Below are 14,815 nucleotides of genomic sequence, written 5' to 3' on the forward strand. Positions count from 1 at the left end.
GTGAAGTGTTAGCGACCCCATGGACTGTAGCTCGCCAGGCTCCTCTGTCCACGGGGTTATCCAGGCAAGAATACTGGAGTGGGTTGCCATTTCCTTCTCCAGGGGATCTTCCCGACCTGGGGACTGAACATCGCAGGCAGATGCTTTACCGACTGAACCGTCAGGGAAGCCCCAGGGAATCCCCCCATTTACACATTTAATAGATTATTCTGCTGCTGTGTGGAGGGTGAATTGAAGGAGAGCAGAGGTAGAAGCAGGAATACCAGCTGGATTGAACCAAGTGCTGAGAAAATTCCAGCTAATCTGGAACAGGTGGGAGGTGACAGAAGCGAGAGGGATGCTAGGCTTGCTGCTGCTGCTGCTGCGGCGCTTCAGTCGTGTCCGGCCCTGTGCGACCCCATAGACGGCAGCCCGCCAGGCTCCCCCGTCCCCGGGATTCTCCAGGCAAGAACAGTGGAGTGGGGTGCCATTTCCTTCTCCAGTGAGTGAAAGTGAAGTCGCTCAGTGGTGTCCGACCCTTAGCGACCCCATGGACTGCAGCCTACCAGGCTCCTCCATCCATGGGATTTTCCAGGCAAGAGTACTGGAGTGGGTTGCCATTGCCTTCTCTGATGCTAGGCTTGGGGCTAACATAAGCGGGTAGACTGTGGTACCGTTTGGGCTGGGGAAAGAATTCTTTGTCCGGGAGTTGGGGGGTGAGCAGCGAGAGGGAGGTGGCGGCACTGAGTTCTAGTAAGTCAGAGATACATTCATTTTACAGTGTGGGGCAGGAGTGCTAATGGTCACCCGTTTCTTGGTTTGAGAACTAACCTGTGGAGGATTGTAGTTCAGAGAGAACCCAGCCCTCTTGGAGGTGGAGAGGTGAGGGCCAACCCGGCCTTGAAACCGCACATCTAGCTCCGGCCCCCTTTGTTCCCCCTTGGGATACCTCCTTCTCACCATCTCAAACCCCTTCCTTGCTCTATCAGTTTCAGAAAGTGAGAACTGGTTTACCTTGTATGTGTGCTGTCCCGGGAGGCAGGGGAGTAGAGCAGGGAGGAGCAGAAAGACACTAGCCTGGCTCTGCATCCCTGGGTGGCAGTCTCCTGTGTTCCCTGTGGCCGGAGCCCAGACGCCTCAAAGGCTGATGTGAAATTAACCAAGAAGCGAGAGTAGCACATGGCATCCAGGAGACTTGATCTTTATTTTGTTTCCAGCCTGGTTGAGGGAGATCAGTGGAGTGTGGCCTGGAGGGGAGCACGGAGGTTCCGGCATGCCTCCAGGATCTGCCTGCTCTGCCCAGAGCCTCGGCAGGGGTATGGCTTTCTTCCATCTGTGCTTCCCAGAGCTGGATCTGAACTCAAGGCTGTCCCCAGGTTCCTGGTGTTCTTTCCTCATTATCCTCAGATTCTTTAGCTAAAGAAAGAGCCGAACTCAAGTCCAGACAACAGATCAGGCCAGAAGTGAGCCAGCGTTGGGCACATAATGGACGCACGCTCTTTATGCACACCATTGCTGCTGGGCTCTCTGCCCCTGCCTCCATGGGGCAGACCCCTGAGACCCCCTACTCCTGTCCACCCTTGCCAGACACTGCCCCACCTTAAAACCCCTGGAAGGGGCAGCAGCCACTGGGGACACTGGAGACATGGGCGTGCTCTGTGTGGGCTGCCACCTGGAGCAGGGTCCCCTGGCCACAAGCTCTGGGGCTCTCTGTTGGTCCTTGCTGGTCTGGGGTTTGGGGCCTGGCCAGGTGGCTGAGCAGAGCGTGAGTCATGACTGTGGCAGCTGCAGGGGTCCCTGAAGCCACCAGCCCCAACACATCGACCTCTGTGTCATCTGAGATGCCACGAAAGATGAGGGGACAGGCCCAGGCGCCAGCTGCAGACTCAGCCACCAGGTTGCTGAGTAGAATCCCGGTGCTTGGGGACAGGTGTCCAGAGCCAAAGGAGCTGTTGAGCGAGGAGGTGAGAAGGAGGACGGAGCCGCCGCTGTCCACGGTGGCCAGGACACTGCTCCTGGGGGCTGCAGCAGCTTGCAGGAGTGCTGGGCAGGGTGCAGGGCTGGGCCCTGCGGACTGTAGAGATGCTTCCAGCAGCTCCAGCAGTTCTGGGCCAGCTGAGGGTCTGGGGGTGGTGAACAGGATGCCCTGGGGCACAGGTAGCTGCAGGGCTGGCTCCAAGGTGGGCCTGGGCCCGGCTGAGGGGCCCTCCAACCCCAGGTCTTCGGCCAGCAGACTCAGCAGGGCATCCCCGGAGAGGTCTGGGGTGGGGGCCAGTGAGGCCTTGTGGAGCACAGCTGCCAGCTTGGTGTTGGTGACTCGGGTTCCGGGGCCCAGGGGTGTCCCGTTAGCATGGCAAAGTAGTGGACAGAGGCCCTTGGTATCCTGGGCTGCCAGGGCGCTGGCCAGGGATGTGTCCACCAGAAAGCCCTTTTGAGCCAGTGAGATGGGGCCCACCAGCAGGTGTGGCCAGGGCAGGCGGCCGAAGTGAGCGTGCAGCATGTGCAGGGCGGGCAGAGCCGCGGGCAGCCCCAGGCCGGGGGCCAGGGTCTGGGCTGGGCCCGATGTCAAGGCAGTGGAGTTGCCCGAGGAGCTATTGTGGAAGAGGCCCCAGTACATGGCACCTGGGAGGAGACAAAGGGGTCACACAGGGGTCAGGGGCACTCGGTAGTCCCAGGTGAAGGGTCAATGACTTAGCCTGGGGTTAGTGGTTACTGACCAGGCCTGGAGACGGGGATCAATAACCAGGCCTGGGGTCAAGATCACACTGATCTGGGATCAAAGGTCACAGCCTAGGGGTGGGGCTACTGCCCAAGTCTTAGGTCCTGCTCACCAGCCAGCCCTGAGGTCAGGGCTGCTGACTGCCCGAGTTCCAGGTCACTGCTGAGGCCCAGGGTTGGGGTCACTGTCTGGGGTTGTGGGTTACTGACCTAGCCCTGTGGCGTGAGGATGGACCACTGCCAGACACAAGGCTGCTCCAACTCCAGCATCCACGATGTTGCCCCCGGCAACAAACAGCTCTCGACCCAGGCGGGAGCACTCAGCTGCAGTGAGAGAGGGAACTGTCTTGAGGTGGGGAGCTGGGACCAGTAACCCCGCCCCCTTCTTCCCCTGAGCTACTCCTAGCACTGACCTGCTGGGCTGATGATGGCGCCATGGTGGTACATGCCAGGCCTATGGGAGTGCCCGCTGGCTGGAGGGGCCCCAGAGCCCAAGGCTCCCGGAGAGGCACCACTGCTGCAGAGTTGCCTCACGGCCAGGGAGAAGCTGACGGCCAGCAACAGCAAGGCAGCCACCAGTTGGGCCCAGGCCCCGGGCAGATGGCCAGCCTTGTTCCTGCAGAGAGTGATGTCCTAAGCCAGGGCCAGGCAGGAGGACATCCACGAACCCCTGGAGAACCCAGGGACTAATTCCCAAAAGGTTTGGTCATGCTTGCAGGAGGAGGAGAAGTTTGCCAAGGAGAAAGGGTCTCCTGGCAGAAGACACAGCCTTGTGAATGGAGACGTGGAGACGGGAAGGAGCTTGGGGAGGGTCTCTGGAGAAGAGGGGGTTGCACAGGTAGGGTCCAGCCAGTCCGGAGGGATGCCTAGCGGGGCTTGGCAGGCTCCAGGAGCCGGGCCTGGCCAGGTGTAGCCAGAACCAACCTGCCCAGCAGGTGCCTCCTGCACCAGGGGGTGGGGGCCGGGAGCCTTTGGCAGAGCAGCCGGCGGGGCTGACCTAGTACAAATGTCCCTTCGGTCGCACAGACCTTGGATTGACTGGCACTGGCCAGGCTTGGGGCTGAACCTGGGGGGGGGGGGTCCCTGCCTTCAACCAGAAGGTTCCTGGGGCTGGGAGGGACTTGCCAGCCTCAGGCCTGAGTCACTGGGTGCCCAGACCCCTCCCTGACTCACCCAGAGGAGTCGTGGGGCCTGGAGGCATCCGGAATGAGCTGCTCCGAAATCTCCTCCTCTTCCTCCTCGGACTCCAAGCTCGGCTCCCAGACCTGCAGCTTCTGGTAGAGCACAGGCCCTGCTTCGGGTTCCATGGTTCCACGGTGCCTGCCCTCCTGCCTGCCTGTCTTCCAGGCTGAGTCTCAGGAGGCTCTGCCCGGGCTGGTGGGTGGGAGGTGGAGGAGCCCTGGGGAAGGGTGGTGTGGAATCTAGAACAGGTCTGGGCAGGGCACAGGGCCAGGGAGGCTGTGTGTGAACCCGCCCCATTAAGGCACAGGGCCTGAGGGGCTCTCGTGGCAGAGGACCTGGTTTAGGGGATGCAGGGGAGGAGGAGCCTGGTCCTGGGGCCACAGGCCCTGAGACCCAGGACATCTGTGGGCCCCTCCCTTTAGGAGGAAAGAAAGTGAAAGTCACTCAGTCATGTCCGACTCTGTGACCTCATGGACTATACAGTCCATGGAATTCTCCAGGCCAGAGAATACTGGACTGGGTAGCTGTTCCCTTCTCCAGGGGATCTTCCTGACCCAGGGATTGACCCCAGGCTTCCTGCATTGCAGGTAGATTCTTTACCAGCTGAGCCACTGGGGAAGCCCCCCTTTAGGGGGTATAGCCTCTAAATCTCTCCTGTTCAGGCTCTAATCTGGGGACAGGGGAGAAAGAGGACGGCAGTACATTGACTTGGATCAGGGCTCAGCATGTGACTAGGTTCCGGTATGGGGGGGTGTCTGGTCTCTGTCTGGGGTCAAGGCTCAGCCTGAGGCCACTCCAGGGATCTGGGCTTCCCTATTTGGGGAAGCAACTTGGGTGGTGAAGGTATCAATACCTCTCTGGGCCTGTCATGAACATCTTGTCCAGTAGGTGGCGCCATAGACCCCTTGGGGAGCCCCTGCCTGGAAACCAGGTGTCCCAGACTCCTTCACTCTGGGGTTCACGTTAAGGAGCTGTTTTCTGGCAAAGCTGTAACTCCAGAGAGTGCTACAGTCTCATTCCTTTTCCAGTCATCTCTCTCCTAACCATGCTAGACTATGAGGGCCTCAAACCCCAAACCATCTGCCATACACTCTCAGCAGACTACCTGTCCTTCTTCACATAACAAATCAAAGCTGACACACAAAGACAACCCCCCCCCCCCCATATCAACCCCCAACTACAAACCCACCTTCACATGGCTCCAGTCGAAAAGCCGATCTCTGCCTCTGGTTCTGGCCCCGAGCCCTCCCACTTCCTGCCTCTTGCTTCCCCGGAGAGCTCACTCTCTCCCTGACCCCTTCTCTCCTGTAGTTTCACATCTTCTCTACGGGTTCCTTCTCAGCGTTTAAACAGGGTCCAGTCTCCAGAAATTCCCTTTGCTAGGTATGTGCCCAACAGTCACATAATGTTCATAAGTGCACGAATTGGAACAGTCCCGTATTTGAAAGCTCACACATCCATTATCAGGAGAGTGAGTGGTGTGGTCACATGGGGAGTACTCTGCAGTGGTGAGAATGAGGGCGCTACAGTTGTATGCGATCACATAGATGGATCTTACAGGCACATGAGGACTGGAAGAAGCCAAAGCAGAAAGAGCACATCATGTTTGTTTCTGGTGTGGCGGTTTAAAGACCCTTGGCGGGGGGGTGGGGGGGGGGTGGGAGGTCGCCTGTCCACCTTATCTTTTGGGCTTCCCTGGTGGCTCAGCTGGTAAAGAATCCGCCTGCAATGCAGAAGACCTGGGTTTGATCCCTGGGTTGGGAAGATCCCCTGGAGAAGGGACCAGCTAACCACTCCAGTATTCTGGCCTGGAGAATTCTATGGACTGTAGTCTATGGGGTCGCAAAGAGTTGGACACGACTAAGCAATTTTCACGTGTAAATTACAAGAACAGGTGAAACCAGCCTCTGCCATTACCAGTCAGCAGGAGGAGGCAGAGGGGCGTCTGGAATGCTTGGTGATACTGTTTCTCCGTCTGAGGTTGGTTACCTGGGTTCCTGATGGTGAAAGTGTATCTAGCTGTACATGTGACATGCACTTTTCTGGAGGTATATTGCATTCCAATAAAAAGCTTTGAGAAAGCTTATTTTCTACGCTAGAATCACAGCCACAGAAATCATCTTTTCATCTCATCTGACTCTCCAGCCACTCCTCTTTCCCTCAGACTCTTCACAAGCAGGTGGAGTGGTTCTCTAACTGGTGTGTTCGGAGTTAACGCTTCCCAGGTAGTGCTAGAGGTGAAGAACCTGCCTGCCAATGCAGGAGATGTAAGAGACAAGAGTTCGATCCCCGGGTTGGGAAGATCCCCTGGAGGAGGGCATAGCTACTCACTCCAGGATTCTTGTCTGCAGAATCCCATGGACAGAGGAGCCTGGTGGGCTATAGTCCATGGTGTCGCAAAGAGTCAGACATGACTGAAGAGACTTAGTATGCATGGACAGGGGTTTGTTAAATCCTGATTGCCCGGCTCCATTCCCAGAAGTTCTGATTTTGTAGGTCTGAGGTAGGGACCAGAAATTTGCCTTCTGAACTCCCAGGTGATGCTGCCACCGCCAGTCCTGAAATGAGCACTGATCTACAAAAAATATACACCTGCTGTCACCTCTTCCTTGCCTATCTACCCACCACCACCACCCTGCCACCCACTACAAGCTGGTTTCCACCCTCAACCTGCCAGAGAAACCTTCAGTTTCTAGGTTTTGTGATTTCTTGGACCAATAACCCATCAACCAGCTGGACATACCATCATAGGGTGGCCAACTGTTTATTTTGCCAAGGGTTGAGTGAGGGGGTCATGATTACGATCTGAGCTCGTTTTATAAAATAATTTCACTTCCTGTTAATACAATGTGGGAAGGTTGTAAGGTCAGAATGAAAGTCGGTCCTTCCTTCCTAAGGGAAGGCAGCTGGGAACCCTGTGTATCTACCGCCCCGTCCTCAGCCTGGCCTCTGGGCTGCTGGCACTGGCTCCCTTCACCCAGCCGACACTCTTTGGTGCCTGTCCAGCCAATCTTCCTCTGTCCTTAGACTATGCCCTGGCAAACTCTCTGGGACCAAGACCTCCACTGACTGGGTCTGGGGGACCTTTCCTGGGTGGTCTTTATCACTCCCACAGCTCTGGGCCTGGACAGCACTGCCCACACCCCCAGAGATGCTTATTAGCTAAGCGTCAAGTAGATGCCAGACAGGCTCTGGGGATGAATGGTGGTCAGGCCAATGGGCAAATGGTGCCAATCATTTCCCTGGGAGTTGGGAGTGGAACTAGCTTTTGGAAACCAGGGTTTGGTCCAGTTTCTGCCACTGACTTGCTATGTGACTGCAGGCAAGGTGTCTTGACTCTGTTTCTGTAAATAGGATCCTCTGTGGGTCTGTCCTCCCAGGATTGTCGTGAGGGTTTGACAAGGAAGTACGTTTAAATCATTTAGGCCAGTGCCTGGTACCCAGTAGACTTCAGTTCCTAGGACTTCTCTGGTGATCCAGTGGTTAAGACTTTGCCACCCAATGCAGGGGGCATAGGTCCAACCCCTGGTTGGGGAACTAAGATCCCACATGTGGTGCAGCGAGGCCAGAAAATTAAAACATGAGTCCCTTCCTCTCTGTTCTATGGGCCTCTGTTGGGCTGTAGTCTGCCAATCTGCAAGCCTCATAATTGCCTAGCCATGAGACCAAAGAGAGAACCAAGATGGCAACAGAAACATCAGTGATTTACTGGGTAGGGAATCTTTTAAGTCCAAAGCAAAGTCCTGGAGTGGCACCCCACCGTGGACACCAGATGGGAGGCAGAACACGGCAACAGTCTTTAATACTCAAGCAAGAAGGTGGCTACCATTTATAGGGGGAATTGACGTCAGGTTGGCTCACCAGTTAACCAGGGAAATCAGTGGCTGGGGCAGGGGGCAAGAACGTTATGATTAAGAGGACTGGATAGTCATGTGAGTATGGTGTAGGTGAGGCAGAGACCAGACAAGCAGAGGATGTGTGGAGAGCAAGAGAAGAGTCTTCTTGAGTGGCCTGACCATTGAGGCCACCATCAATCTATAATGCTAAAATGATATGGCTAAGCTTTACTTCTTCAACTATACATACACACATGCAGACACTCACACACATACCGGATGCCTCGAAGTGTGAAGTGTAGGACTATAGATTCCCTCATGCCTTCATCATTTATTTTTTAAAATTAAAGTATAGATGACTTACAATATTGTATCAGTTTCAGGTGTACCACACAGTGATTCAATATTTTTAGTCATACTGCATTTAAAGTTGTTGCAATGACTATATTGACTTTATTCTCTTATCCTAATAGTTCTCAACTTCATCCTAATGGTTCTATGCATTAGAATCACCAGAAAGCTTAAAAATAATACCCAGGCAGGCCAATTAAATAAATCAAAATCTTTAGGTTGGAGATTCATCAGTTTTTAAAAGCTTGCCAGGTGTTTTTAAAAGCTTTCCAGGTGTTTTCAATGTACAGCCAAGGTTGAGAACCTCTGTCTGATCTAGCCTGCTAGTTCAGGGATTTCTGCAACTAGAAAAATGTCCAGTGATTAAAAGAAATATATATACCAATGTGCTAATCCCTTCCCGTCCCCAGTCCCACATCAATGGAGTCAGCATCCCTGGAAGTGAGCTCGTCATCAGGATAGTTTTTCAGGCTCCCCAGGTGGGCTTTCCTGGTGGTCCAGTGGTTGCATGTCCACCTTGCAATGACGGGGACTGCGGTTCCCTTCCTGGTTTGGGAAGATCCCACATGCCGTGGAGCAGCTAGGCCTGAGTGTCAAAACCACTGAAGCCTGCATGCTCTCCGGCCCGCGAGCCGCAACTACTGAAAACCTGAAGCCTGTGCGCCTAGAGCTCTTGCGACAAAAGCCGCCTCAATGAGAAGCCTGAGCACTGCAACCAGAGCATAGCCCCAGCTGGCCGGAACTAGAGAAAGCCTGCACGCGGCAACAAAGACCCAGTGCAGACGGAACCTGGTTAAATGAACGAGAATTTTAAGAGATTCTTCAAAAAAAAAGCTCCCTAGTAGAGTCTAATGGGTGGTCAGATTTGAGAACTGCTTTCTCTACTAGTAGGTGCATTTATCAGGTGCTCACTGGGTGCCTCTTCTGCTGAGGGTGGGCAGTGAGGAGCCTGCAAACAGCCAAAGGTGGGTTGTCCTCCAGCACTCCTGGCTGCTCCTACAAAAGGGGCAATGAAGGATATGGGCCCAAAAGCCAGCTTTTTTCCAGTCCCCTCTAGCTGACTTTCCTGCTCACCGTCTCTGGCTCAGATCTGCCGTGAGTATGCATACTCACCCATGCATGACCTTATAATTGGACCCTGGGACATACTGAGATTCGACTCTAATTATAAACTTGGAGGCAATGAAGTGTGGTAGGGGGGAAAGAATTGGCTTTTCCTTGCAAAATGACTGTGATATAATCAGAGCATTGGTATTTAAAAAATTAAAAAAATCAGCCCAAGTGATTCTAGCTGCAGATAGCACCAGAAAGGGCTTTTGAGCAAGTTGGGAACAGCCTCAATAGACAGTGTGCATGTGCCCCGTCACATCCCACTCTGTGACCCGTGGACTGCAGCCGCCAGGCTCCTCTGTCCATGGGATCCACCGGGCAAGAATACTGGAGTGGGTTGCCATTTCCTACTCCAGGGGATCTTCCCGACCCAGGGATCAAACCTGCGTGTCCTGCGTCTCCTGCATTGTCAGATGGATTCTTTACCACTGGGCCCCCCAGAGGAGGCAATATTAGAATGGGTGAGCCTAGCCCACTTGTGTGCCCCTTTCCATAGAGGAAAAGTTCGTTTTAGAGCCAGAAATCGAATTGGGGAACTTCAGCTCCAGTAAGAAGTCATTACGTGGTCAGTGTCTTTTCTGAATATTTCTAATCAGAAGGCCTGAGTCAGGAAGCACCTCTGTTGTCCCCTTCCTGGCAGCATCTAGTTCTGTAATTAACTAGATTAAACTGCTTTAATCTCTGTAAAGTGTTCCAGTTGCCTGGGGGTGCCAGGCTTCTGCTGCTGAGAGCCTCATTCATCTTTGATGTTACTTCCGGTAGTGGGTCTGTCAAGTGTTAGGCTGCCTTCTCTCTCTACCGCTTCTTCCTAACGGCACCCAGATTTTTTCTACTGGAGAATTATTCCTCCCCACCCCCATGATGTGTGGATGTGTGTTATCGAGGAAAAAACCCAGGACCACTAGATGGTAGTAGCACACAACGAGCTGTATGAGAGTGACTCCAGGACAGGCTTGCAGTCAGGGCAGGCTCCCCACGGTGGGAGCCCTCCTGGGGCCGCCCCCTGGAAAGGAAGAGAGCAAGGGGCTTCCCCAGGGAGAAGGGAATATGAGAGGGCATTTACGTGTCTAGATGAGTCCCTGGATCAGAGAATTCCAGAGAGCAGCGGTGGCGTTGGGGCCTTTTACAGCTCTGGGGTTTGTCTTACCTATGGCCGGTAGATGTTGGGTGCAGTCTTACAGGGTGTGTAAATCAGGCAGGTGCTAAGGGGCTTGAAAATATGATTAGGGTTATAACTAAAGCACCTGAGTGTGTATAAATTTGAGTCTGGCTCCGGGCTGGATGGGAGTGGTAGCTTTCGAGCTAACAGATCCCAGCCTGCTGTGAAGTCAACACCATAGAGGCCAAAACACAACACAAGGGCATCTATAGCATAATCTACCGCAAAGCAGGAGACCCCCTGCAGTGCTGGAGACCCGGGTCCAATCCCTGGCCTGGGAAGATCCCCTGGAGAAGGAAATGGCAACCCCCTCCAGTGTTCTCGCCTGGAGAATCCCATGGGCAGAGGAACCTGGCGGCTACAGTCCATGGGGCCTCAAGAGTCGGTCACAACTTAGTGGCCGAACCGCCGTAGCCCTTTTATATGATAGCCTAATAATATCAAGTGACTGCCTCCCCCGTCTCTCTCTCACTCCAGGAGGGGAGCAAGCAGATCTTTCCTCAACCCACCCTGCTGGTAATATAGTCAAGGCTATATTTTCTGGGGTTAACAGTTGAGAGAGACGCACACAGAGAGAAACTAAAACCCTGTACTAGCTGAAACTGCCTGGAGCCAAGTGTGGGAGCACTGCGGGGAGCCCTCTCTTCTTTCTCTTGGTGCAGCAGCTTCTGTTTTCCCTCTCATTGTAAACTGGCTGTTTCCCATCCATGTGAGAGACAGCAGCTGTCACTCACCCTCCAAAGCCTACGTCGCCTCTGTTTGAGAGAGCAGCCGCATGGAACTGAAATCTCCCAGTGCCAAATGCAAATTCCTCAGGGGAGCGGGGCTCACTCCTGACCCACCCAAATGGGCTGGGCGGTGTAAATATGGTGGTTCCAGATGAACCATATAATCAAAGCCATGGTTTTTCCAGCAGCCATGTATGGATTGTTAGAGTTGGACCATAAAGAGGGCTGAGCACCGAAGAGTTGATGCTTTCGAATTGTGGTGCTAGAGGAGACTCTTGAGAGTCCCTTGGACAGCAAGGAGATCAAACCAGTCAACTCTAAAGGAAATTAACCCAGAATATTCCTTGGAAGGGCTGATGCTGAAGCTCCAATACTTTGGCCACCTGATGAAAAGAGTTGACTCATTGGAAAAGACCCTGACGCTGGGAAAGTTTGAGGGCAGGAGAAGGGGGCAACAAAGGATGAGATGGTTGGATGGTAGTATCATTGACTCAATGGACATGAGTTTGAGCAAGCTCTTGGAGATAGTGAAGGACAGGAAAGCCTGGTGTTCATGGGGTCGCAAAGAGTCACACACGACTTAGCGACGAACAATGACACCACCACCCAGTAGCTAAACCTTTGAGATTTCCCCAGAAGGTTCTGAGAAACATAAGGAAATTTTCAGACAGAGTGATTTACCTCTGCCAAGGACTTAGCTCTCAGAGACCCAGCATGTTTCACCCTACGCTGCTCACAAAATAATAGACCGCAAGACCTCAAATACAGAGGATTTTACTATGGTATCGGTAGACTGAGAGAGGACAGGGTGCGTGCCCTGCTTGAGAAACAAGTGCTGCTTGATTTGGCTTGTAACTGATGGGCTAACCTCTCTGTTGATGTAACGCCATCCTTTCCTTAATTTTAATTCTCTGAATAAATTTGAGAGACACTAACTCCCTCCATTAATGAGGCTTCGTACCTAACTGAGATGGTCCACTTCAGTGCCAATCCTGATTTAAGGAATGCAATGAGAAATAAATAGTTCATAAAGACATCGGCTGCTTCTGGGATTTTCAGAACATGCTGAGGCCACAGTTCAACGAGGCTCAAACGAGGCCAGTATCTGGTGCTCCGTGATAATTACGTAATGATGTAATTTATGTGTAAAGGAAAACACAACCGTAGGTATGGATGGGAGTTCATTATTTGGGTCTAGCACGCTGTCCCTTCCTTCCTGGGCTTCAGCTTTCCTGGATGCACAATGACTGAGTTGGACTAGACACTTTTCAAAGTCTGCATTCGCGGCTGCAGGGTTTATGACTTCCAGGACACGCTGATTTTTCAAGGACATGGGCCAAGATGAGAGAGATTAACATGGCATCTTACGATGTTGACTGTAGGCTCATGTGGAGAGGCTTCCTTATTTCTGTCCCACCTCTCAGCTTCTTGGTCCTTGAGGCAGAATATATACCAGCAGAGAACAGTGGTTAACAGTGATTTAAAAACTTTTTTTTTTCTTTAAAGTTGCACCATTCAGCTCATGGGATCTTAGTTCCCTGATCAGGAATCGAACACATGGCCCCTGCAGGGGAGGCAAGCAGTCCCAACCACTGGATCACCAGGGAAATCCCAATTTTCTTTTCTTAGCACATTCTGAGATAAGCATCTTTGAAAACTCAGCATCTACACTTCTTGACTTCTTTCTCCAATATCCTGTCGAAATTGCCTTTGGCAAAGTGTTATTGGTGGTTGCCTAATTGCCAAATCTGGATGATGCTTTTCCTTTCTTAGCTGACCCTGGAGTGTTTGACCCACTGACCACCTTGAAACATTCTATTTCTCCCACTTTAGCATCTGTGATGCTATGCTTTCCTGGCTTCCTTCAGCCCCTCGGATGTTCTGTAAGAGGTCTCCTTGTTGGCCTGGTTCTTCACTGAACCGGGAAGTGCTGGGGTTTGCTGGGACTCAGGCCCGGACCACTTCTTTGAGCTCTTCCAGCTCTGATGCCTTCCTTGGTATCCACCACCACCGCCTTTCTCCAGGTGTCTCCCAGCTTCCGGCCACAGCTGGACTTTTCTCTTGACCACAAGTTCCTCATTCTCAACGTGTGAACTCATCACCTTCCCTCTCCCACCCCCACCCTCCTCCTCCCACATTCCCTCTCAGCAGAAGGTGCCAGGATTCACCCTGCTACTCATGCCAGAAACCAGAGAGCCATCCTCAGCTCCTTCCCCCCGCCCCCTACCCCGTTCTGTATATCCAAAGCAGCCATCAAGCCCCAGAGCTCCCAGACTACCTGGACTCCACCCCTTCTCTGCCTCCTTCTCCGGGAACAGGCTCTGTATGAAGCCCCTGCCCAAGGATTATTTCACCCAATCTCCCATGGGCCCTGGGAGGCAGGTATACTTGGAGACCTTGAGTTGACATCTGTGTGGCTCCAGAACACAAACCCTTAGCCACTGACTTGAATCTGTGGTAAGAATGTAATTTTTTTCTTTTACTGTTACATGAGCATTAACAATACTACAAATGATTACTAACTAGTCAGAAAACCAACAGCAAACTCACACTCTATTCACATTCATCAGAGAAAATAAAAGCCGGAAACACTTTTCATGTGGCGGTGCTGGGACAGACTGGGACCTGGGATCCTTTGCTTCAGTGCTTGCACCTGGACACGCCTCTTCTGGAGCAACAAGATACAAAGAAACTGTATGGGACTAAAAATAACTGCGTGCATGTGCAGCTGGGACAAATTCTGGACAAAAGATAAAAAGAGACCAGAAAAAGGAAACCCAAACCCAACTGCCACTTTTAAAGAGCCTGGAGCAAAAGCAGGATACTGAACATGTCCACTGCACACATCACCTCCTAAAGGGGTTGGCAAAACGCCTGAGCCACCCCTCCAGCCCACCCTGGGCACACCCCTACCCTCACCCCGCATGAGGAACAGTTTGCTGTCCCCTCCACCTTTGGAAGCGAGCTTGTTTGTCTTTGCTCCCCCTGCTGCAGCAGAGACCCCAGTAAGGCCTTGCCTGAATTTCTTGTTTGGCCTCTGGGGTCAATTTCTATTGATTGCTGTGTATGCGTGCTCAGTCCTATCCAACTCCTTGTGACTCCATGGACTGTGATCCGCTAGGCTCCTCTGTCGATGGGATTTCCCAGGCAAGAAACCTGGAGTGGACTGCCATTTCCTTCTCCAGGGGATCTTCCTTACCCAGGGATTGAACCCATGTCTCTTTGCACCTACTCCTGCATTGGCAGGCGGGTTGTTTACCAGCTGAGCCACTGGGGATTGATTGGGGAAGGTTAAGAACCCTGGTCTTGTTAGGTCAGTTAGGTAACTGTGCGCCTTCAGGAAGGCCTGCTGGAAAAGCTTACCTCTTTACTTCTCTCCCTCCTTCCCAGACTGACAATCTTGAGACTAGTTTCCTGGGATCTGAACACCTGCCTAGCGCCCTCTAGCTGAAACCAGCTCGCCCTTGTTCGAGGAAGGCAAGAGCACCTGGGACTTGTTTTTGCTGCCTTGTGCCACAGCACAAATCCCAATAAGCCTTGCTTGAATTTCTCATCAGATCTTCATCAATTTCTATTGACTAAAGAGCCCAAGGACCCGAGTTGGTAAGACCATGAGCCCAGAAAGCAGCCACCTGGCTCACCCACTCCTCAACCCCTAACTTCCTAAGAGCAGAAGGGCCCCTTGGATCCTAGCCTTCCTCTTCATTTTGTTACTGACACAGGTTCTTGGACTCTTTAACTGATAGAAATCA

The 14,815-nt window shown here is 52.8% G+C and overlaps 1 protein-coding gene across 2 annotated transcripts; it reads right to left on the reverse strand.

Annotated features, from left to right (window-relative positions):
- On the reverse strand, window positions 1,160–4,234 carry GGT6 (gamma-glutamyltransferase 6). Of its 2 annotated transcripts, none has more exons than XM_005693420.3 (4): window positions 3,871–4,209; window positions 3,111–3,313; window positions 2,908–3,021; window positions 1,160–2,601 (listed from the first exon to the last, which is right to left on the reverse strand). In XM_005693420.3, the coding sequence occupies exons 1-4, from the start codon at window positions 4,002–4,004 to the stop codon at window positions 1,580–1,582; spliced, it is 1,473 nt and encodes a 490-aa protein (XP_005693477.2). In that variant the 5' UTR covers window positions 4,005–4,209; the 3' UTR covers window positions 1,160–1,579. The 2 variants fall into 2 exon arrangements, with proteins under 2 accessions (XP_005693477.2, XP_017919933.1); XM_018064444.1 differs by having other exon boundaries at window positions 1,866–2,010; window positions 2,904–3,021; window positions 3,871–4,234.

This window comes from Capra hircus, chromosome 19 (assembly GCF_001704415.2).
Source record: "Capra hircus breed San Clemente chromosome 19, ASM170441v1, whole genome shotgun sequence".
In the NCBI taxonomy this organism is placed as follows: Eukaryota; Metazoa; Chordata; class Mammalia; order Artiodactyla; family Bovidae; genus Capra; species Capra hircus.